This window comes from Sminthopsis crassicaudata, chromosome 4 (assembly GCF_048593235.1).
Source record: "Sminthopsis crassicaudata isolate SCR6 chromosome 4, ASM4859323v1, whole genome shotgun sequence".
In the NCBI taxonomy this organism is placed as follows: Eukaryota; Metazoa; Chordata; class Mammalia; order Dasyuromorphia; family Dasyuridae; genus Sminthopsis; species Sminthopsis crassicaudata.
The window spans coordinates 74,379,311-74,404,456 of NC_133620.1; the positions used below are offsets into that span (position 1 = coordinate 74,379,311).

At 33.2% G+C, this 25,146-nt stretch overlaps 1 protein-coding gene across 4 annotated transcripts in view; it reads left to right on the top strand.

Moving 5' to 3' along the window:
• SWT1 (SWT1 RNA endoribonuclease homolog) overlaps positions 1-25,146 on the top strand; it is a 129,642-nt gene that overhangs the window by 60,042 nt on the left and 44,454 nt on the right. For all 4 annotated transcript variants that reach the window (XM_074308583.1, XM_074308584.1, XM_074308586.1 and 1 more), the window contains exon 16: positions 4,408-4,539. In XM_074308583.1, the coding sequence (XP_074164684.1) occupies positions 4,408-4,539 (132 nt within the window). The remainder of the gene's footprint in view (positions 1-4,407; positions 4,540-25,146) is intronic.

Here is a 25,146-nt window from a genome sequence, read left to right on the forward strand (position 1 = left end):
TGATTTATAGTTTTTATAGCTCCGGGCTTTCTCTCTGCTCCACCTTCTCTTTCTTTTTTTCTTTTCTCATTAAATGTTAAGTCCCTATGATGTATTATAGGTTGAGAGTAAAGGACAAATTTTTTAAGTCTGGCTAGTCTTCTCCAAGAATTTACATTCTTTATGGTGATGATTCTCAGATTTATTTTTCCATTCCTAACTTTTCTTCTGACTTTGTCTCACATCTCCATCTCCCTGTTAGACATCTTGAACTTAATGTCTCCTAGATCATTTTAAGCTCGCCCTATCTAAAATGAAGCTCATTGTTTTCCCCTCAAATCCTCCCCTCTTCCTGACTTTTTCATTATTAGAGAGCACTATCTTCCCACTGACTCCTAGGTGCAGTCTTCAGTTTTTCTTTATGCACCATACTCACTTATTTGCAAAGTCCTGTTTCTATCTTTGCAATATCTCTTTCATATACTCCTCTTCTTATGACATGGTGGCCATCCTGGGGCAGACCCTCATAAACTTATGTAACACTACCACAGTTGTATGGAGGTTGGTGCTCTGTCCCCCTTCCAGGCCATTCTCCTCTGTCAAATGTATCCGGTGTTCAACTAATCTTCTAAAATGTTAGTCTAGTATATCACCCCACCCTTTCTTTTTCTTTTTTTTATTAAAGCTTTCTATTTTCAAAGTATGAGCAAAGATAGTTTTCAATATTAACTCTTGCAAAACTTGTTCCACTTGTTTTCCCTCCCTTCTCCCCATTCCCTCTCAACATGGGCAATTCCTCAACTTATTTATTTATTTATATGAACTCCCCCCTCACCTTCAAGTTAATTCTATTGGTTCTGTTTGTTACCTTTATGATTCTACTTTTTGGATTCTCTGCTACATATTCTGAGACCCAGTAACACTGGCCTCTGGGCTGCTTTGGACATTCTCTTATCTGTTTTCCGTGTCTGTAATACTCTGCCTCCTAGCTTTCCTGACTTCCTTCAAGTTTCAGATCAAGCCCTACCTTTGGCTAGAAGACTGTCCTATTTCCTAGTGCCTTCCTTCTGTTGGTCATCTCCAGTTTCTCTTCTGTCCATCTTGTTCATCCATAGTTGTTTGCATGTTGTCTTTCCCATTAGACTGTGATCTCCCTGAGAGCAGGTGCTGACTTTTGCCTTTCTTTGTATTTTCAGCATTTAGCAAAAGCTTAATAAATCCTGGGTGATTGAATCTCAGGTGAATAATTCTCTCTTTCTTTCTCTTTCTCTCTCTCCACCCCCCTTTCCATTCCTCTCTTCTTCCCTCCTTCTTTCCTTCCCCTCTCCTTCTTTCTCTCTCTCTCTGTCTTTCTCTCTCTCTCTTCTCTCTCTGTCTCTCTCTCTCTCTCTCTCTCTCTCTCTCTCTCTCTCTCTCACACACACACACACACACACACACACACACACACACACAAAGTTCATAGTAAAATAAGTTAAGAGCAGCATCAAATGGTTTGAAACCAGAGGGAAAAGAAGTCACTTCCAATTTGGAACATTCAGGGATGGCTTAATAGAGGAAAGTTGTATTTGGGTGCATCTACCCTTGAAAAATGGGTAGGATAAAATACCCAATCCCTCTATTTTTGTCTGCCTACATTTTTGATTTCCTTCACAGGCTAATTGTATACTGTTTCAAAGTCCAATTCTTTTTGTATAGCAAAACAACTATTTGGACAAGTGTACATATATTGTATTTAATTTATATTAACATATTTAACATGTATTGGTCAACCTGCCATCTTGGGGTGGAGAGAGGAGGGGAAAAATTGGAACAAAACGTTTGGCAATTGTCAGTGCTGTAAAATTATCCATGCATTTATCTGGTAAATAAAAATTATAATTAATTTTAAAAAAAGAAAAGAAAGAAAGAAAAATGGGTAGTATTTCACAGGCAAGGTAGAGGTAAAATCAAAGAAAGGAATGGATTTTTGCTCCCAGAAGTAAAAAAGAGACAACTTTGTTGTTATTCAAATGCGTGGAGAAGGAAAGTGGCATGACTTGTTGAATTGCAGTTTGGCTTCCCTGGAATATAGAGTGTGAAATTATGTCAAATATGGTTAGAAAAGCAAATGTAAAGCTTTTGCTGACACAGGTGTTGCAGACTGGGAATAAAATAAATTGGAGGCAGAGGGAAGAGGAGAGAGGTCAAACAACACAACGTCCTTTCCGTGAAGAGCTTGAAGAACAGAAACTGCTTCTCAGTCTCCTTATATCATCCTCTCACATGAGGAGATTCATTCTGCAGGTCTGGATTGGATCTCCAGCAGCCACTGTCAAGTGGCTCCTGTGATACAACATTAGGCTAATCTCAGGAATTTGTATTTTCTTTTTATAATAATAGGGAGCTAGTGCAGTTACACACACACAACACACACACACACACACACACACACACACACATTTATCTATCTCCATATATTTGATGAAAGAGTAAAGTGGTAAGACCTGTTAGTTTTGGAAGATTATTTTGGCAACTATATGAAAGGTACATGGAAAATTGGAGCTGCATGGGGCAGGAAGATAATTAGAAAACTATTATAATAGACTAAGCAAGAGATGATGAGATCCTATAGTAGAATGGTAGTCATATAATTGGAAAGATGCAAGTGATTGTAAGATGGAATCTGCATTAATTTGGAAATGGATGGTGAATGAGGGAGAGGGAAAAGTAAGAGATTATCTTGAAATTTTAAATTTAAGTAACTGACAGGATCATGGCACCAACCATAGAACATAGAACGAATCAGGACAGGATTTGAGGAAAGATGATTTATTTAGTTTTCAATAGGTCAAGTCTGAGACAAGCAAATTTGTTGTTCTTGGCTGAAGAGGCCCATTAGGCAATTAGTTGACAATGTGAGACAGGAATTCAGGAGAATTGGGACTAAGTCCACTTGTAAAAAAATCAGTTGATCAATTACTGTTTTACCCAAATGTTGATTTTTAGTACAGTTTAATCTTTTTAAGTTATTGATTAGTTATATGATAAATATTGAAGCAGTTTCTTTCTATCTAGTGCTGTTGCTTCCTGATCTGATGCATCTTCCTGTTCTGAGGAGCTTTTAGCTCAGTCTTACATAATATGTATCCAGGTGGCAATTTGCTTTTTTAATCCTTAGCAAGGAGGATGTTTATAGTCTGAGCAAGGTATTTTAAGTCTTGCACACAGTTTGTTATCCTAGATAGACACCTGTTAATTTCAGGATAAGCATAATCATTAGTTTTTCTCTTGCCTTGTTGTTGATCTATTAAGCAATAGTTAATATAGTAGATGACAGAGTTGAGACCCCACAAGGTCTTGACAGAATAGAACATCTATTGATCTGAATCTAATAAAGATCAATAAAGGTAGGTGCAAATTTTCCCTTTTGTGACCAAAAAGCAACTTGGCAAGTATAAGATTGGAGTTGGGAGAAGTCATGGCTAGATGGTAATCTGTATGAAAAAAGTCTAAAGATTTTATTGAACTTCAAGTTCAACATAACTCGGATATGTGATGTGGCTGCCAATCTTGGCATGTCATCATGACATGGAGAAATGAGAGTCCTTTTGTACTTTTTCACGTTTGGTTCTGGGCAGCTCAGTTTAAGGACATTAACAAAGTTCATAGGGTTTAGAGTAGGACAGTCAAAATGGTAAGGCACCAAAGTCCATGACATAAAGAGATTGAAGAAATCTGTGCTGTGATGTCATGTGAAAGTGAGGTTCTATTTCTCTGGCCCCAGGGGACAGAACCTGCTGTAAAGAGTTGGAAGTTGCATAGAGGCAGATTTAGGCTTTGTCTCAGGAAGAACCTGCAAACAATAGAGCTTTCGAAAAGTAGAATGGACTTCCTGATGAAGTGGTAGGTTTCTTTTATTGCAGGGATTTTTGACAATTATCAATATAATCAGTTTTCTTTGTAATACTACATATTTTATACTTTTAAAATCATTTTTCTGATTAGAGGCCCCTATACTTTACCAGAATGCCAAAGAGTTTAGGGCACAACAAAGTTAAGAACTTTTGCTCTATTAGACATCTGAAGGCAAAGACTAGATGATCTTTTATTGTGTATGGTGCTGGAGGGATTCCTTTTGTATTTGATGTAGAGTAGATGGGGCCTTTGGGATCTCTGAAATTCATTTTTGCTGAATCTGCTTCAGTTTCTCTGTGAAAATTAAACAGAATTTGTATAGTACTATTTTGGCTTTGGATGACTATTCATCTATACCCTCCTGCATGCCCATCAAGCCAAAGTTTTATTGTGCAGTCTCTTATTTCCATTTTAGATACTGTGTGATAAGAATAAACCTTAATATGTTTTTTATATATGCAGCAAACATACAATGAAATTTTAATAAATGTACATGCATGTGTAACTTGGATCTTTCATTTTGTTTTTTAGCACGGATGTTTTCCAAAGTTTGGATTCCAACAATACGTCGAGCACACCAAAGATTGCATCATTTGAAGAGGCCTTTGTGTATCTTCAGAAATTGATGGCAGCTGTGAAAGATGTTCTTGCTGGAATTCAAAGGTAATTAATTGATAAATTCTTTTTAATATTGAGCTGTCATTTGTATAGTTTTCATTAACATTTTGGAATTTGTACTTGAGGTGTCATTAATGTAGAATAACTTGTTGAAAAATAATGAACCAGTAGAGATTCATTTTGTATGTGACATAGATCATCTATGAACTGTCTAATTATACACAAAAATAAAATAAAACAAATACTGTTCTGGCCTTAAGGAATCTGGGATGAGGGAGGTAGGATATGGTAGAAGGTATGTACGAAATAGCTATTAACAAGGTAGAATGAGGTAGGTATGAAATATATCTGTGGACGTAATGGTATTCAAGTTAAATAAGGCAGAGTGAAATAATTAAATGCATTGACTTATAAATTAGCCTTACAACTTTTTCTATTTTAAAAAATCTTTGATGTGCAATGTCTGCCGTAGTCCCTTTTACATTATTTGACATTAGTTTCAGAAGATTTTGACTTGTATTCTTTAATTATGCATCCTGAAATCACATTTTTGTCTCAATGGATATTAACTATATCTTTGACAAATATATTTATTTTTCCAAATCTCACATCACTTATAATCCACAACTTTTCAACAGGATTTAAATCCAGCACCTTTGGAAACCTAACCTGTAGGCTATAATAGGATTTAAATAAGGCAGAAGCAGCATAGGAAGCCCTAAGTTCAAGTCTTGCTCCTGACTTTTGTTATTCTATATGACCCTGTGCAAGTTATTTAACCTCTCAGTGTCCCTAGGAAACTCACTAAGACTAAAAATTGTAGAGAAGGTGTCAATCTGCATTGGTAGAGGTATTTCCTTTTCTAGAAATTCCCTATATTAATGTAACTCGTCCTTATTGCCCCTTAAACTGGGTTCAAGTATGTTTGTCTCTCTTGTATATCTTTCTTAACCTTTTTTTTGTTATGTAATATGGTAGAAGGCTAGGTTGCAGTATTTTGTCTCCAGAAACTTAAGAATTTCTGTATTCTTAAACATTTACCTTCCTTAGCATATCAATATATTTATCAGAGCTTATTATTCCCTCCAGTAAACTAAGACTTCTTGGCTAATTCATAATTTAAAAAAAAATTCCCCGAAGAAATTTTTGAGTGGATCTTTTACAGTCTGATCTCACAAATGAAAAAATGTTTCATCAGTAGGGTTTTTCCAGCTCTAAATCTCTCATTTGATTTTGTTGTTCCTAGTTATACTAGAACTAACTTGTCTTAGTTTAATTTATTTTCTAAGAATTTACCTTTTAATATTATCAGTTTTTCCAGATTTCCTCAAACTTCCTGGAATTTTTGCCTCCTTAGTTTATATATTAATTCATTTAAAATGTCTCCGTGAATCTCTCCTGCTTGCCCTAAAAACACAATACAGCCTTAGAACATTGACCTTTGGCTGTTAACTCTTACTATATTTATGATATAAATAGGAATTTATGAAATTAACTTAAAATGTTTTTATAAAAACAGCTTTTTATTTTTCAAAACATGCAGATAATTATGAAATTAACTGTTGTAGTAACATTCACTCTACTAAATAATCACTTTATTGTTGGGTACGTGATTATCCTTTCTCTGATTTGGCTAATTTAGAAATTTTTAAGAGTCCTACAAAATAGCAAACGTTTTAAAGCAGAACTTGTATTGGAACAAGTATTACAGAACTTGTAATGTGGGCCCCAAAGCATTATTTAAATATTATGTTAAAGAATAGAAAATGTAGTCAGGTAATATCTTTGTAATATGGATATTTCTTTGTGTCTCTAATGGGAAGTAGTTCTGTTTGCCCATATTCTTTTTCAAAATATGTAACAATTGTCTGAACTGAAATCTTATGTTCCAGTTGCTATTTATAAAAAATAATTTCCCTAATTCTTTTTTTTTTTTTGCCATCTAAAAAAGAGTTGCTTTATTTTTGTACATGTAAGTCCTTTCCTTTTTTTTTTTTTTTTTTCTTTCTTTAAATCTCTTTGGGGTACAAACTTAGTAGTGATATTGTTGTGTGAAATAATATGCATAGTTTTATGGTCCTTCAGACATAGTTGCAAATTGTTCTCCAGAATGGTGGGACCACTTTATAACTCCATCAATAATTCATTTGTTTACCTATTTTACATTACCCCTTATAGCATTTGTCATTTCTGATATGTATGAGGTGGTACCTCACAGTTTTAATATGCATTTTTTCTAATCAGTATTGATTTAAAGCTTTTTTGTATGACTGAAAATTTTGATTTCTTCTTCTGAAAGCTGCCTATTTTTATTCTTTGACAATCTATTAATTTGAAGGTGGTTCATATTTTTATAAATTTGATTCAGTTCATTGTATATTTGTGAGGTGGCCTTTATCAGAAAAACTCACTGTAAAAATTATTACATTATTGTCTATAGTGCTTTTTTATTAAAATGTAATTTCCTTGATTAACTCTTAATTAGGTCTATTTTTGCTTTTGCTTTGTTTGAGATCATGACTGTTATTCCTGCCTTTTATTACTTCAGCTGAAGCATAATTGATTGTCTTTCTGTTTCAAATCTATCTCTTATAAACAATATGTTCTTGGATTCTGGTTTCTGATCCTTTTTGCTAACTCTTTTTATAGCTAATCTCATCCCATTCCTATTCACAGTTATGATTATTTTTAAAAATAACTTTAAATTTTTATTTTATTTTTCCAAATGCATGCAAAGATAGTTTTTGCAAAGATAGTTTTCAGCATTCATCTTTGTAAAACCTTGTATTCCAAATTTTTCTCCCTCTTCTGCCCTCCCCTCCTCCAGACAGCAAACAGTCCAATATAGGTTAATCATGTGCAATTCTTCTGAACATATTTCCTTATTTGTCATGCTACGCAAGAAAAATCAGATCAAAAGGGAGCAGGGGGGGAAAACGAGCTAACATCAACAAAGAAAAAGGTGAAAATCACAGTTATGATTACTAACTATATATTCTCTCCTGTTCTGTTTTCTTCTATTTATCTTTCTTTTTCTTTTTATCCTGATCCTCAAAAGTCTGTTTTGCTTCTGACCATTATCTCCCATAATATGCCTTCCCTTTTATCATCCCTCCTCTTCCTCACCCCTCATTTTTTATGCCCTTTCTCTATTTGCCAGTGGCATGAGATTTTTATGCCTAATTGAGTGTGTTTATGTATTCTCTTTAAACCAATACTGATGTGAAATTGAAGCATTGTCTGCCTACTCTCCCCCCTCCTCCACCCCTCATTCATTTCCCCACTTATAGTAAAGATTTTCCTTCATGTACTTTTTTTTTGGTATGAAATTTTTTCTGTTTTCTCCTTCCCCCTTCTCCCAGTGCATGCCTTTTTCTCAGCCTTTTGTTTTTGGTTTATGATTATCTCAACATAAATGACTCACACCCATATTCTTTGTCTATGTAGGCTGCTTCTAAGTGCCATGATAATGATAAAATTCTTGGGAATTACATTAGGAATTACATAGTTAAATTTTCTTGATTTTCTTGATTTTTTTTCTTTTATCTTTCAATACATCTCTTGATGTATTGAATAAGTATAATAAGCTTAAGCATAATTTATTATTATTAAGTATAATAAGCATAAGTACTCCCTTCCCATATCCCATTCTTATCCTACAGGATAAGATAGATTTCTCTACCCAATTGAGTGTGTATGTTGTTAATGTTGATGAGTCCCTCTCTCCCTCTTCCCTTTCCCTCCTAACTCTCAACTGAAAAGCTTTTTTTTTTTTTTTTTTTGCTTTTTATGGCAGATAATTTACAGCATTTCACCTTTCCCTTTCCTTCCTGAAAGTCCTTCTTGCAATGCTGTTCAGTTTATATCTCAATTAGTCACTCCGCATAGGAGTGCCTACTATGGCCCTGAAACTGGGCACAGTTCAAAGAATGAAATGCAATCTATAAGGAGTTTACATTCAGTATCCTAAAATGTGATGCCAATGAGAGAACTCAGAGTGAGTGCAGCAGGTGATTTCTCTCTTATTGTATACTGTGACTTTCTCAATGGAGCCAGTGATCTTATTAGCTCTTGACTACACATCATATTGTGGTCTCTAATTTTCTTTCCATCAAAACTTCCAGCAGTGATATTCCTGGATCAGAGGATTTGCAGTTTTATAGCCTTTTGGGCATAGTTCCAAATTGCTTTCCAGAATGGTTGGATCAATTCACAACTCCATCAACAATGTATTAGTGTCCTAGTTTTCTCAGATCCCCTACAACATCCAATATTTTCCTTTTATATCATATTAGCCACTCTCTTTAGATTTGAGGTTTTGAGTTGTTTTAATCTGCTTTTCTCTAATCAATAATGATTAAGATAGAGCCTTTTAAAAATATGACTATAAGTAGCTGTCATTTCTTTGCCTGAAAACTTCCTGTTCATATGCTTTCACCATTTATCAACTATGGATGACTTGTATTTTTGTAAACTTTACCTAGTTCTCTATATTTGAGAAATGAAGCCTTTATTATAAATACTTGTTGCAAAAAGTCCTTCCCCCCCACTCCTGCCCCGGTTTTCTTTTTCTTTCTTTTTTTTTTTTTTTTAAATAATTGTGATTGCTTTGGTTTTGTTTGTGGGAAAACTTTTTAATTTTATATAATTAAAATTATCCATTTTATTTTTTGTAATGCTCTCCACATCTTCTTTAGTCTAAATTCTTCCCCTATTTGTAAATCTGATAAACTATCCCATGCTTTTAATTTGCTTATAATAACACCTTTTTTGTATAAAACATTTACCCTTTTTGACCTTATCTTGGTATACAGTATGAAATACTGATCGATTCCTAGTTTTGGCTATAATTTTTTTCAGTTTTCCTAGCAGTTCTTGTTAAATAATAAGTTATTATTCTTAAAGCTTGGATGTTTGGTTTATCATATACTTGATTACTATGCTGTTTTACTATAATGTAATTTGTACCTGATGTATTCCACTGATCTACCATTCTCTCTCTTAGCCAAATACCAGATTGTTTTGGGAACTACTGCTTTGTAATATATTTGAGATCTGATACAGCTACAGTAAATGAATTTTACTATTTTTTCTAGTTCAATAAATAATTTTTGGTAGTTTCATAAGTATGGCACTGAATAAAAAGATTAATTTATGTAGAATTATCAATTTATTATATTGGTTTGATCTACTCATGAGCCATTGTTATTTTTCCAACTTTTGGATCTGACTGTGTGAAGACTCTTGTGTTCATATAATATATAATTCCCAGATTTGTTTTGGCAGGCAGACTCCAAGCATTTTTATATTGTTTACCATTTTTAAAAATTGCATTGCATTTCTATCACTTGCTGCTGGACTCTTATGCTCATGTAGAAATGCTGATAATTCATTTTTTGTTGTTTATTTTGTTATTTAAATGTTCAATAGTACTTTATTTTTCCAAATACTTGTAAAGATAGTTTTCAATATTCATTTTTGTAAGACTTTATTTTCCAAATTTTTCTCCCTCTTTCACCACCTCCCACCCCAAAACAGCAAGTAAGTAATCTGGCATAGGCTAAATAGGTGGAATTCTTTGAAACATATTTACTTATTTGTCATGTTGTGCAAGAAAAATCAGACCAAATGAGAAAAAACCAGGAGAAAGAAACAACAACAAAAATTGAAAGCATTGTACTTAATCCATATTCGGGCTCCATAGTTCTCTTTCTCAATATAGAAAGCATTTTTCCATGTGGACTTTATTTTATATTCTGTAACTTTGCTAAAGGTGCTCATAGTTTCATGTAGTTTTTTAATTGATTTTCTAGGACTTTCTATGTATACCAGCCCATTATATCATCTGCAAAGAATGCATTACTTATTTTAATTCTTTTAACTTCTTTTTTTCTTTTTGAATTAGGTAGTTTAAGCATTTTAGTACAATATTGAATAATAGAGGTAATAATTGGTGTCTTTGCTTTGAGCACTTGCTTAGAGGGCTCTGGTTTGCAGGATAGTGGGGCCTCATTGGAGGATTGCTATAGGCCCCTTGCTGTGATGCTGGTGGCTGCTGCTGCTCTTGGATCTTTATCTCTATTCTATCCCAGAGAGACAAATTCCTGCCCTGCTGATAAGCTGCTTCCCTGCTCTTAGAGTAGTTCCAAGATAATTTTCTAATTTTTTGGAGGGGAATTTTGGAGAGCTTCAGAGGCTTCCTTCTTCACTTCATCTTAGCATGTGATGTCCTCGTTTTCTTTATAGTTACTCCTTGCTTCTGTTAAAAAGTTTTATTAGAGGATCAAGCCTCCTCTAAGGCCTAACATCCCAACATCTTTCTAAATTTTGCCTGTTTTAGCCATTATTCATAGTTGTTGGGTTTTTTTTGTTTTTTTTTTGTTTTTTTTTTTGTTTTTTTTTGGCTGAGGCAATTGGGGTTAAGTGATTTGCCCAAGGTCACATCCAGGAAGTGTTAAGTGTCTGAGGCCAGATTTGAATTTAGGTCCTCCTGACTTCAGGGCTGGTGTTCTATCCACTACACCAACTAATTGCCCCTATCCATAATCTTTTAAAGATTACTAGCAAACAGTGACTTAGCAGTAACATGCTGCTATTTCATTGTCTTTGGAAATAAATACAAGATAATTATGTGAGGAAGATATTAGCTGCTGAAGAAATTAATAAAAGACTTCCCCTTAGAAAAGGTTTAGGGTTTCTAAGAGGTAGAGTTGAGAAATAAATACCTCTGGTATGGGGAATAGTGGTGCAAATACATAGAGGTGGGAAATAGCATGTCATATGTGAGAAACAATATGCTAGTTTGTCTTGACCACAGTGCGTATGAAAAATAACATACTCATAAAGTTAATAAGATGATGTTGAGCCTTGGTTATGAAGGATTTTAAAAGCCAAACAAAGCATTTTCTATTTTAAGAGACCTTTAAAGGGTCCTAAAAGAATATTTAAGAAATGATCAGATCTGTGATTTTGAAAAAATCTTTTTGCAGCTATGTGGAAGGTAGAATAAAGAGATGTGCCACTCAGATAAATTAGGGGTTCAGGTAGGATATTATTAAATCCTGGATTAATTGAAGAGAAAGGGAGAGATACAAGGTTGTGGAATTAGAGGTGATAAGGTTTGACAGCTGATAAGATCTCCTGGGGTTAGAGAATGAAAATTGAAGAATGACACTGAGGTTGTGATCCTAGGTGACTGGAATGATAGCGGTGCCCTAACAGAAACAATGGTAGGCTTATACTGGTCTCTCTTGGTTTGTTGTCTTTTTTTTTTTTTTTTTTTTTTTTTTTTTTTAATGAAGCGTTTTACTTCAGTAAGCTAAATTTAATGATTGGTCTGTGACTTTATAGGGTATGTAAAAATAGGTGTACTGGGAAAGCCTTAAGTTTTCTTTTGCCTCAATAAAATCATCTTATAAATTAGAGCATTTTCCTTATAGTAAATAAGCACATATTGAGATAGACAAGAAGCATACAAGAAGTTTTTTTCTTATAGAATTCTTCTGGCTGCTCTGAATTTCCATTCCTTCCTCTTATTGCCTAGAGTATGCTAGGGTCATAGGCAGCTAGTTCAAGAATCAGCCTGATTGTGTGGGGTGCTACTATAGCTATCAAACAGGGACATGTCACCAGTATAGGTAGGTACAGCATTCCAAAGAGAAGTTACAGGTCTCATCTTCATTTCAGATTAGTCATAGTCATCCTGCTCTGGATACAGGGTGGGAGGTGAAGAATGAAATATCCTTTTAAACTTATTCAGCAAAAATTTGTTGTTCCTGGTATATGCACATCACTGTTTTAAATGAGTTACCATCTGCTGTTGAGGACCTTTAAATGTAAAAGGGAGATAGCATATACTAATGGTCTGTTTATTAAAAATTGTCAAAAATTCATTCAGTGTTTATGGTTTCATTTACACCTAACAAATAATAGCTGCATTTTATGAGTGATTGTGATCTTTTGTATAGCCTAATGTCTAAAGCTTTGGGGGTTGCAGTTGATTAATAGGGTCAGGTTAGAAATTAGGTGGTTGTTTTCTCTTTGATCTGCCAGTAGAGGGCAATGTGAATAAAGAAGTAAAAGACATTTGCTTATTTGACAGGGGCTCAGCATTCAACTACTGTAATTGTCAGGTTATTTTTGTTTTAATCATCAGGTAAGTGATATTTAAATCCAATATATTATAGGGATCACAAATTATTATTTGTCAAAAATAAAACTGTAATTTGTTACAAACCAACTATTTAATTATTTTTCATGAAGGTAGGTAGATTTTTTTATTTGCAACACTGAGAAGTGAACTTGACATTTGTAATAATTATGAATAGTTGAATTTAATGTTAGATATTATAATGAGTACTATTATTTAAAAGTAGTAAATCATATGAACACTTTGTGGTATTTACTTAAAGTAGAATAAAAAATGAAGAACAACAATGTGCCTTAAACAAAAAACAGTAATAGTACTAAACAGTTAATAGAGTACTTTCATATATAATCTAATTGTCTTGATGATTAATACATACACACACATATACATATTATTTGGTCAGAGAGTTGAGCTGTTAAACTCTAATACCACATAAATATTTACAGAAAATTCAACTATTTATACATATCCAAGGGCTATAAGTATTAGGTAAAAATAGGAAAGGAAACTAGCTGGACAAAAACTAAATAAAAATAGATCCATATTTTTCATCTTTTTTTCCTTTTTCACCAAATTAATGTTTGAACAAATTTTTTTTAGCAACCCTTCTTCTCATCTTTCACCTTATATGTATGTAGGAGCAACTATACTTTTACTAGTGGTTCTTTTATCTGAAAATCAGAGAGGAAGAGGCAAGGTTCTTTCCATGTAAACTTTCTATCTGATATTCCATTCTTTCACTAGTCTGATAAGAACAGAGCATGTGTCCTTAAGAATGGTTCAAAAGACTCATCTTTCTAAGTTGGCACATGTGGAAGGGTCCATTATTTGGGGTATTTAGATGAGTTTTTTCTCCTTTTTAAAGATTGCCTTAGGGTTTTATTAAAAAGTAGGTTAACATCTTTAGTTTTTGTTTTGCATATGAAGAAATTTAAGTCTTTAGTTTAAGTATCTCAGGATCATTGTCAGTTGCTTAGGATATAAAGTAAACTTATAAAGTAGACTTGTTTTATTAAATCACTAAAAAATGTAATTTCTTTTCAAACTACATTCACTAAAAACAATTTCAGAAGATTTTTTATTTTGAAATTCTTCCCTTTTACCTTTTTTTCATGCAGTGATAACCAAGAAATATGATACTCATTTTACATATGAAGTCATGTAAATTACATTTTACTTATCCATGTTGTAAAGGAAACTGCAAGAAAAATAATATGGAAAAACATGCTTCAATCTGCATCCATTTTATCAGCTCTCTCTTTGGAATTGAATACATTTTTCATGATGAGTCCTTGGAATTGTCTTAGATTATTGTATTGATCATAGTAGTCTGAGTCTTTCACAGTTTATCATTAAAATATTACTGTGTAGTGTTCTTCTTATTCACTTTGCATCAGCTCATCTAAGTTTCTTCAAAGTTTTTCTGAGGCCATGACCCTAATTCTTTATAGCAAAATATTATTCCATCACAGTCATATACAACAACTTGTTCAGTTGTTGGACATCCCTTAATTTCTAATTCTTGGCCATCATTCAACTTGCTACTATAAATATTTTTGTACTTCTGAGCTATTTTTTTTTCTTTGATTTCTTGGGAATATAGACCTCATGGTGATATTGGGTCAAAAAGTATGCACAATTTTATAGCTCTTTGGGCATAGTTCTAGAGTGATTGTATCAATTTTCATTTCTACCAATCTATTTTTCTAAATCCTTTCCTGCATTTGTCATTTTTCCTTTTCTGTCATGTTAGCCAATCTGATAGGTATCAGGTGGTTCCTTAGTTGTTTTAATTTGCATTTTTCTAATTATAGTGATTTAAAGACTTTATTGGTATGAATATTGATTGCTTTGATGAAAACGTTCAGATGTATAAATTTTCCTCTACTGCTTTGGCAACATCCCATAAATTTTATCTATATTGATTCATTGTTATTCTCTTTAATGAAATTGTTGATTCTATGATTTATTCTTTTACCCACTCATCTGTAGAATAAAATTATTTAGTTTCTAATTTTTAATTTATGCTTCTAATACCCTTTATTGAATATAATTTTGTTGCATTATGATCTGAAAAAAGGTACATATAATACTTATGCTTTTCCATATTTTTTTATTATACGGTCAGGGGCTGTGTATAGCTGAGAAAACTATTTTTTCATTTTCTAATTAATTAGCTGATTTTATTTAATTACTTTTTAATCCCATTCAGTATTCTTCAAAGTGTTAGCATATTTAACTTTTCAAAAATACTATTTATCCCCTTCTTGATCTAAGAGAAGTAGATTGAGGTGTCCTGTTATTAAAAGTTTTATTTTCTCCTGTAATTAAGTTTTCCTTTAAGAATGTGGATGCTATTCTTTTGGGTACATAAAGATTTAGAATTAGTGTTAAGTGCCTGTGTTACCTTTTAGCAAAATATTGTTTTCCTATTTATCCCTTTGAATTAGAACTGGTTTTGGTTTTGCTTTATCTGAGATATCCTTTACTTCAGGTGAAACATAATAAGCTCCTCAGTAGCCCCTTAATTTAATTCTATGTGTATTTCTGTTTCAAATGTATCTCTATAAAATGTGATATATTATTAGAGTATGCTTTCTAATCCATTGTACTATCTGCTTTTATCTATAAATTTAATTACGTTCATCTGATTTTCATTCGTAGTTATTTCTATGTATTTTTCTGTGTTCCCCCCTTCCCCTTTCTCTCTCTCTCTCCTTCTCTCCCTTTGTTTTAGTTAACATTTCTGAATGTTTTGCTTTGCCCTCTGTGTTCTCAGCATCGTTCCCTTTCTCTTCTTTTCCCTCCAAGGTCCCATTGGGTAAATTATATATATATATATATATATATATATATATATATATATATATATATATATATATATATATATAAAGAGAGAGAGAGAGAGAGAGAGAGAGAGAGAGAGAGAGAGAGAGAGAGAGAGAGAGAGAGATGTGTGTGTGTCTGTGTATTTCCTTCTTTGAATCACTGCAGATGAGTGATGTTCAACCATGTTCAACCATTACCTCCCCCATTTTTTCCTGCTTTTTAAAATGTGTTCCGCGAGTTCTTACATAACATCATTCCTTATTCTCCCTCCCTCTATTCCCAATATATCCATTTTTCTCAGCATTCCATTTTTTTTCCTGAAGATCAACCCAACATATTAGACATAATATTCATACCCATACCTTCTAAGTAGATTCCTTCTAATTGCCCTACAGGTGATAAAGTTCTCGGTCATTATATTTGGGAAATTCAAATTATTGAATTTCTTATGATTATTCATCATGTTTACCTTTTCATGGCTCTCTTAAGACTTGTATTTGAATGTCACATTTTCTATTTAGCTGTAGTCTTTTAATTGGGAAAAACTTGGAAATCTTCCATTTCATTCCTTTTTCATCTGTACTTACACAGTTTTTCTGAGTAGTTTATTCTTGAATGCAATCCCACCTCTTTTGCCTTCTAGAATATCATATCTAAGTCTTCCACCCCTTTATCATATAAATCTTATGTGAGTCTGAGTATGACTCCAAGGTATTTGAATAAACTAGGTGTTTTCTGGCTCTTTTCAGTATTTCCTCCTTGACTTGGGAACTTAGCAATTTGGTTTTAACATTCATTTTGACATGTTTTTCAAGATGTGATTAGTGGATCTTTTTGTTGTCTATTTTTTCCCCCTGGTTCTTAGCTCTTTGGGCAGTTTTTCTCTAATTTCTTGAAATATATCTAGACTCCTTTTTTAAATCATCTCTCAAATCCATTTATTTTTCAGTGATCTCTCCTCAGTCTAGAACAGCTGTTTTTTTTTTCCTATGAGATACTTCACTTTTCTTTTATTCTTTTGAATTTATTTTTTTTATTGATGTCTCATGCTGTCATTAACTTCCACTTCCCCAATTTAAGAAGTTATTTTCTTCAGTAAACTTTTGTATTCTCCCAAGTTATTAATTTTCTTATCATAATTTTTTTTGCTTTCTTATTTCTTTTCCCAACTTTTCCTCTTTCATTTGATTTAAAAAGTGTGCTGTTATAAAAAAAAATCTCCTTTCTTTAGCTCTTCTAGGAGTTCTTGTGGTTATGTTTAATATATATTTTTCTTTTAGATTTTGCTTGCAGATACCTGTTTTTGTGTCACTGTCTTTGGAGTTTGTGTTGAGTTTTTCTGTTATCATAGTAGCTTTTTATGGCTAGCTTCTTTTTCTCTTTACTTATTTTTCCAACCTGTTTCTTGACTTTGAACTTTTATATTAAAGGTAGCCTCTATGTACAAAAGGTGATGTTGTAGAACAGGTGGGGTGGTAGTCGCTGTTTTAAGCTTCAGGCTTTTATGCCATGCTGTTATCACAGCTAGTTCTGGAGGTCTGTATGTTTTCAGTGCTTCCAAGGTGGTATAATCCAGGGAGAACTGTTCTCCTGGTCTATGTTTTAACCATGTAGCTTTCTTGTTCCTCTACAACCAAAAGCACATCTCACTGCCCTGGAGATATGACTCTGAACTAAATAAAGGGCAAGGATAGCACCACAAATGGCATCAAATCCTCTGCTCAGTGCTAGCACAGTGGGCACCCATATTCTCTATCTAAATGTTCAGTTCTCTTATTGTATTTAGATGATGAGCATTTCTGGTGGTACTGCCGTGGCACCAGATGGTGTTGCTTACTCCTTCTTGCACTTCCATTCCAGTACCCACAGACTTCTCGTTCTGATCTGCTGATTGTCTTGGTTTGGAAAAAATAACTCACTTAGACTTTGTTGGTTGGCTATTTAGACTTTGATTTTATGCATTTAAAAAAGTTGTTTAGTGTATATTGGGAAAACCTGGGGAAATGATCCCTTCACTCTACCCTCAGGAATAACTCTATTAAAGAAATTCTTTTAGTGTCCATCATTTGGAATATTTATTGTCATGATCAAAAAGTATTTTCAAGTGACTCAATAAATGGTACTAAATTGGTAGGTAAAACTAAGTTTAAAAAGCAAGTCATTATGATCTAAACTAACAACTTCAGCACTATAAATATATTGTCAATCAAACAGTTGTATAAATTTAAAACTAATACTAAAGTATTTGCATTATATAATAGCACATGATTAAGTATTTTTTTTTGGGGGGGGAGTAAGGTTGGAAATGAAGCATTAAATATTCCAGCTTCAAGGGATAGGATCAAAGGTATGAAAAGTAGGAATACAACAAAATTGCCACTTCCGTTCCAATTAAGAATTTTGTGGAGGGGGTGATAATTTCAAATTGCCTAGGTTTTCTAGTCAGACTTGCATTTTCCACTTAATAAAATACAGTTGAGATTAGAGAAACTTTTTCATAGTTTCTTAAATTCCAGAGTTTGACTAATTTATGATCCTTAATATATGCATTGTGCAGTCATGAAGGAAATAGTCTAATATATATGTACTTTTTAATTAGTCTTGCTCTCATGGCTTAGATTTATGTAGAGGTGAAGCTAATTGTTAGTAGAGCACAAACTTTGGCAGGCCCACTAACCCAAAAACTCTTTTGAGTACAACAATAGATTGTTAGCACCACACTAATCTAAATTATATTTGTAAGGATTCATCATCAGATTAGACACTAGGTTTTGAAAGTTGTTAACCACATTAACTCTTTACCAAATGTGTAGAGGGATTTTAATCTGGTAAAATCACAATTGTCATGAACTGTTGAAATGTTTAACTGTACTTGTTTACCTAAATAAGAATTCAGTTAACAGATCTATATTTGAAGAATGCTTAGTGTTTGAGTTTCATTTTATTTACTGTAGTCAAAAGAGTTAATATTAGTCTGTATAATTTGCTTTTTTAAAATTAAAAGAAGCATAATTGACAAATAACCATTTCAAAGCAAAATGTGTATGGAGGACAATAGATTCATTTTAATCTTTGGAAAACTTTTTTGAGAAGCCTGGTAGAGGTAGAAGAAAAAAGTTTTTAAAACAAAGGAATCTTAATATCAGAAACTGATATTTTCTGGGTGTAAAATATGCATTTATCCATTAATGTCATTTTTTTTCATTGTTACAATTTAAATATAATAAGCTTCCCTGAAAATGATATATCAGGATTTGATTGTATTCTTTAGGTGTCATCTAATTCCTGATAATTACTAGGTACATGGATATGATATTGAATAATAGCATAACTTCAGTTTTAGAACAAGATAGTGATTAATTTTTACTGAGTTATTTAAACTCTTTAATCACTAAAAGTTCTACTCCAATGTCTCATAATATGCATTTTGTTATTAGTTTATCCTTGTTGTGTTTCTCCCGGCACAACTTATGTGGCAATTCCTGCTAAATTCAAACTTTCTATGTTGTAGATGACTGATAAAGTTTAGAGAAGGTTATTGTTTGTTTGGCTGTGGAACCATGGCTTTCTTAGACCTGGCAATCCTTAAAAATCATCTGCTAAATTAGAGTAGTTGTATACTATTGTTGGAAAAGTGAGTACTTATAATAATGGATTTACAGATCTTTGATATAATTAATCTCTACTCTAAGTAAGCATTGATTTCTTTTAAATTCCTTTGGTTTTCTTTTGAAATATTTTATTTTTAGAAAAAGTTCTTAAAATTTCCAATAATGCCTTTTAGAAAAAAATCATAGAATAACATTCTATTGTGATTTAAATATTTTATCCATTAACCCAACTTAATTTTAATATCAGAAGAAACTTATAATGACATAAATTATAAATGAGTCATGGAAAAAGCAGGTATAAGATAATTGCATCTCTAATATATTTATTACTTAGTTGTCTCAAAGATATTGGTTTGTACTTAGAGCATTTTATTAATTGCATTTTTTAACTTAATACAGAATATTCTATTCCATAATTCTCTGATCTTTTAGGAAAGGCTGCTAAAGGCATGACACAAAAGTGGAAATAAGGAACAAATATTAAAACTACATTAAAGCAGGTAGACATTGGGATACCTTTTTTTTTTTTTTTTTTTTTGAGAAGAATATGTAAGCATTTAAAAGCTATAGGCAGATTGCTTTTTTTTTTTTTTTTTTTGCAGTTTAGGAAAGAAATTGCCTAGCATTTGAACATATTCCAGATGTAGAAAATAATTCTAAGACTTAATTTTTTTTTCCTTTTCTGGGTTAAGAAAGCACTAATGAACATTGTGAGTTCATTTCCTAGACATTTTGATTTTATAATCTCTGTAATAACATCAATAGCTTGTCAGGATTCTTGCAAGGTGCTAAGTCAGTTATCCAATTTAGCGTGGTACTTAACAGTTCTCTAGTTCACTAATGTACTTAGTACTTACTAGAGTTCTACAAGATTCACACCTTTAAGAGAGCATATATAACTTAGGAGCCTCAACCAAGATGCACTCTGGGAGATTCAGAGCCAGGATTCAATTGAGGAGATTCACAAGCCAGAGAAGGCAGCTTAAGCTCTCAAAACCAAGATCCCGAAGGCCTCCAAAAAACTATATGAGCCCCAAGTGAAGGAGATAAGATTTTAAAGAGACAATAAAGGATTTGGATTTTAATCCCTGGTTGCACTTGTGATTACACTGAACTAAAATGAAAGTTCCAGAAGCCCTCCAAGAAACCTGCTCCCAGAGAACATTATATTTTAGAGAAGAACATTACAATAGCTGACAAATGTTCTATATTGCTTTGTTTATTATTTGCTTATATTATCTCATTTGGTCAAATGAGTAGTTGTCTTACTTTTTACAGATGAGGAAACTTTGGCACAGAGAGCTTTAGTTTTATTTTTTGTCCCCTTTAGAGTTTCTGCAATTCTCTATACTTGTGGAAGAACTACTCCTCCCCATCCACACAGTTCCCTCTCACCCTCCAAAAAAATGAAAGGAAGAAAAAAATTTTTTAAAGGACTAAGGGCAGAGGAGAGAGAAGAATCGTGATACACATGCAGAAAAGGGAAAGTAATTGAAATATATTTTTTTTACTTCATCAACTTAAGAAATGATCTGGTTCTCAACTGAACAATGATCAGTTTCAGGGATGGCAAACTTTTTTAGGTCATTAATGAGTGTACTCAAGCGATAACAGGGGATTATTACAAAAGAATACAGAAAAGGGAAGGAAATAAGCAAAGAGGGAAGATGACTTTTAAACTTTTGGCTAAGATGATGTTATGGTTCCCAGAAAAACCGAATTCTCTCTCAAATACTTGAGCAGGTTATGCTCAAGAACTCCAGAAATGACAAGTAAATTTCATTCATTTCAGACCTGAATCAAAGATAATTGGAAACCTGTTAGCATTGGGGAATGGGTTTATAAGCCAGAAGTCTGTTAGAACTCTGAACACACGTGTTCTTAGAACTCTTAACATGATGGCATACTGTTCCCAGAGAAACTAGGATGGGCTGGAAGCTTAAAGTAACCGGATAGGGATGATTTAGAGGAAATCAGAAACTGACAGTATCCTTAGTACAGATGGGGGCCAGAAGTTGTCAGCACTCTGACCTAAGATGTGTCAAAGGCCCTAAAGAGTGTAGCACTTGAATCTCAAGCCAGGAGGTTCTGGAACTTCCCTGTGCTCTTGGCTCAGACATAGCAAGGGAGATAGAAACTAGCAGCAGGAGCCTAGAAGATCCAGATCAGGAATAAGTAAGTCTGACCACTATCCTAGGGTGTGGAAAGGATTAGACCTTGGCACTGGCATCAAGTCTCAGGCAACAGGAACAGAAGACAGGGAATACTGAAGTAGTAATTTAGGCATCAGAGGCTTAGAGAGTTGGAGAGGACACGGAGAGAGGAATGTTTAGTGAATGGGATGGAAAATCTTGTTCACAAAAACTTGTTCAGTCAGTCATGTCCAACTCTGTGTCCTCATGGACACCATGTCCTTCGACCCCCCCCCCCCCCATTTCCTGAATTGATTCTCTCTTACATCAATAATTAATTATTAAATTGGAACCAGATTTCTTTCCAAAGTCTGTTGTTTTTCAGTCTTGGAAGGGCATTGTTGATGGCTGAGATTACTTAAATCCCTGGATAAATGTCTTTCAGTCCTGGATGAAGGTTCTACCCTTTTAGAGAATCTTATAAATAATTTAGTCTAAAGTGAATCCCAATTCATTAGCAGATCTTAGCAGAGGCTGACCCTCTTTTGTCTAGATTACTCTAAGTCTAGGCAATCTGAACAAGAGATAAATCTTTTAGTTCAAGAGTTAGTGATTAAAGCCACTAGGCCCTTATTAGATAAGCCCACCTTGCATTATAATCATTCTTTTCATTAATTATTAACCAACCAGATTGCTACCCTGAGGTAAACTCACTCTTTCAAAAACTTTTAATGGGTTTCATGGATGTCATTCAGGAATATCACTGATCTCTTATAAATCATTGCTAATGGAAATTATGCCTCTCAATTATTTTTTTTTTCTTATGTGTCACATAATTGTACAATATCACTGTTACTTTGTACAATATTCGCCTGGTTCTGCTCACTTCAGCATCAGTTCATATAAGTCTTTACAGATTTTTCAGAAATCTACCTGCTTATCATTTCTTATAGCACAATAGTATTTCATTACATTTATATACCAGAATTTGTTTAGCCATTCTTCAGTTAATGGGCATCCCCTCAATTTTCCAATTCTTTGCTGTCACAAAAAAGTAGTTGATTGTTTGATAACAAAGCCTCTACTATACATAAGCCCCTTTGCCATGACAAAGCAGTGATCCAGGAGAAGCCCCAAGGACTTATATGAGTATGTAATTATAAATGAAATAAGAGTTCCTCTGGAGAGAAGACTAAATGGATTAGAATATGGTGTGAAAAACCATACCCGAGTAATATTCCATGTTTGAGGTTTGAGGTTTAGGGGGAATAGAAAAGAAATAATAATTTGAAAATAGTGTTTCTTACTTATCAATAAGTAGTGTTGACATTTCTTTTTCGTTACCTTCATTATAAAGAGAGTATGAGGCAGATTCTGATGGAATCTGGTATGTGGGAATATGACATAAATATGGATGAACAATGAAAGGAAAATGAAATTGAGAAGAAATGAAGGACTTTATTAGAAACCATTTTATCCAATTTCATACCAACAGAAATTAGATAAAATGGATGATTTAGAAAAATATAAAATACCCCAATAAACAGACTAAGACATATAAATATCTTATCACCCAATTCTAGCAAGAGAAATTAAACAAGCTATAGATGAATTTTCCCTGCCAAAAGCCCCAGGACCATGTAACAAAGCGTTAAAATGTTCAAAAAACAGTTGATTCTAATTTTTGCATGAAATGTTTGCAAAAAGGAAGAGATCATCTTTGTATGGAAGAAAAATGGTCTTAATGCCTAAAACAGTGAGAAAATAGAAAAGAAACTATAAATCAATATTTCTAATGGATATCTATGCACAATTGTAAATGTAATATTAGCAAAGAGGCTTCATCAGCATGTTAAAAAGTATATACTTTGTATTTGTATATTTGTATCAGGAATGCATATTTTGTTTAATATTAGGAAATCCACAAACACAATAAATTTCATTAATAAAGCAATAAAAATATGTAGAGATTTAGAAAAAGCCTTTGGCAAGCTATATTAATTATTAGCATTAAGAATATTACGAAGTATAAAAAATATATAATATTCTTTATTATAGTGAATAGTATTCATTTAAAATTGGCAGCCACCTGGAGGGTTTTGCAACAAGATTGGGGTGAAGTAGGGATTATTGCCATTTGATAATCAGCGTTCTAAAAATGCTAGCTACACAGTAAAAAAAAAAAAAAAAGAAAAATGAATTTGAGTAAGTGTAGATTAAGGAAAAACAAAATTATCATTTTTCTTCAGATACTTTTGCTGTAGTTATTGTTCATTCATTGTTCATGTGAAACTCTTTGTGACTTTGTGACTGTCTTAGATTCACCTAAACATTAAACAGTGATTTCTGCAAAAGTGTAAGGTGGAAAACAAATCTACCAAATTATAAGCCTTTCTATATATTCCTGAGAAAAATCATCTGGAAGAGAGAATTTCATTCAAAGTAACTATATAATGTATAAAATATTTGGAAGTCTACCTACCAAGACAACTTGATGTAGACTGGTAATTGGTGAGATTTGGACTTAGTGAAGGTCACAAAGCTAATAAAAGCTAGTGTTAGGACTCGAACCCAAATCTTAATAAGTGTAGATTTTAATGATGATAGTTATTTATCCTTTCCAACCCTTTTATATATTTGGGAAAACTAAGACTTAGAGAAATTAAGTCACTTTACCAAGATGTAGTGACTGTTAAGTATCTAGATTTAAAGGCAGGCACTGGAGTCTGGTTCTTTATACTGCTTTACACAGCAAATGGAAGAAGAACTTGGAAAGATAGAAGATAAAGGGGGCAAGGTAAAGATCCTGGGACGTCAGGGCTGGTGTCTGAATTGTGGGAAGCTAAGTAAAGCTAAGAGCAGGACAGAACCATGGGGCTGATCAAGACCATGGGCTCTTGGTGGGAGGTAAGAAATACCTAGGGATTCCAGAAAATGTCGGTAGCTCACATTGCTCCTGGCTCTTTTTCTTAGGACCATCTTTTATGTTGATCTTTTTGTTTTAATACCTCTTCTACCTTTGAGTTGGAGGCTACTAAATGGTGCTACTGGAAGGCTGGAAAACCTGAATTCAAATCCAGCCTTGGGCACTTACTAGTTGTGGGACCCTGGGCAAGTCATTTAACCTGGGTCTGCATCAGTTTTTTCCATGTAAAATGGGGTTAACAACAGCACCTGTATTAGAAGACTGTTGTAAAAATCAAGTGAAACATTTGTAAAGCACTTAGCACAGTGCATGGCAGCTTAATACTTTTCCTTTCTCCCTCTCTCAGCATAATGGAAACTAGCTGCTAGCTTGGCAAGATAGTAGTGCCCTTAATAAATTCCTTAAGTTGGCACTTAAGCCCTCAGATGCTCATTCCTGGTCTGTCTATAATTATTAATCTAAATTGGAGGCCAGGCAGAGAGACAGCAGGTGAGAAGTGCAATTAGACAACAGATATATCTCTCTATATGTACATAATGTCTTTGTGGTGGCAGACAATTAGACAATAGTGAGAAGTGAAATGCAATTAGATGTCATATATATATATAAATAAGTTTTTGTGGTGGCAGACAATTAGATAATAGGTGAGAAGTGAAATGCAATTAGATGTCATATATATATATATATATAAATAAGTTTTTGTGGTGGCAGACAATTAAATGATCCCTAGTTTGAGAAATGTGGTTTTTGTTAAATTTAGTTTAATATTAACATAGAACATATTTAATAATAAATCAAAGGGCTACCATTCTCCTATCAGTTAATTGTATTATCTTAATGCTAAGAATATGGATATTTTTCCTCATCCAAACCTTTTAAATAATGTAATAAATTCACATTGGTTGATCTTCGGTAGAATATTCTGGTAAGCAGAAATGATTATATTTTGTACAATCAAAACCCTTATCTGTGTTTTCTGGAAAAAAGATTTTTTTTCCCTCTACA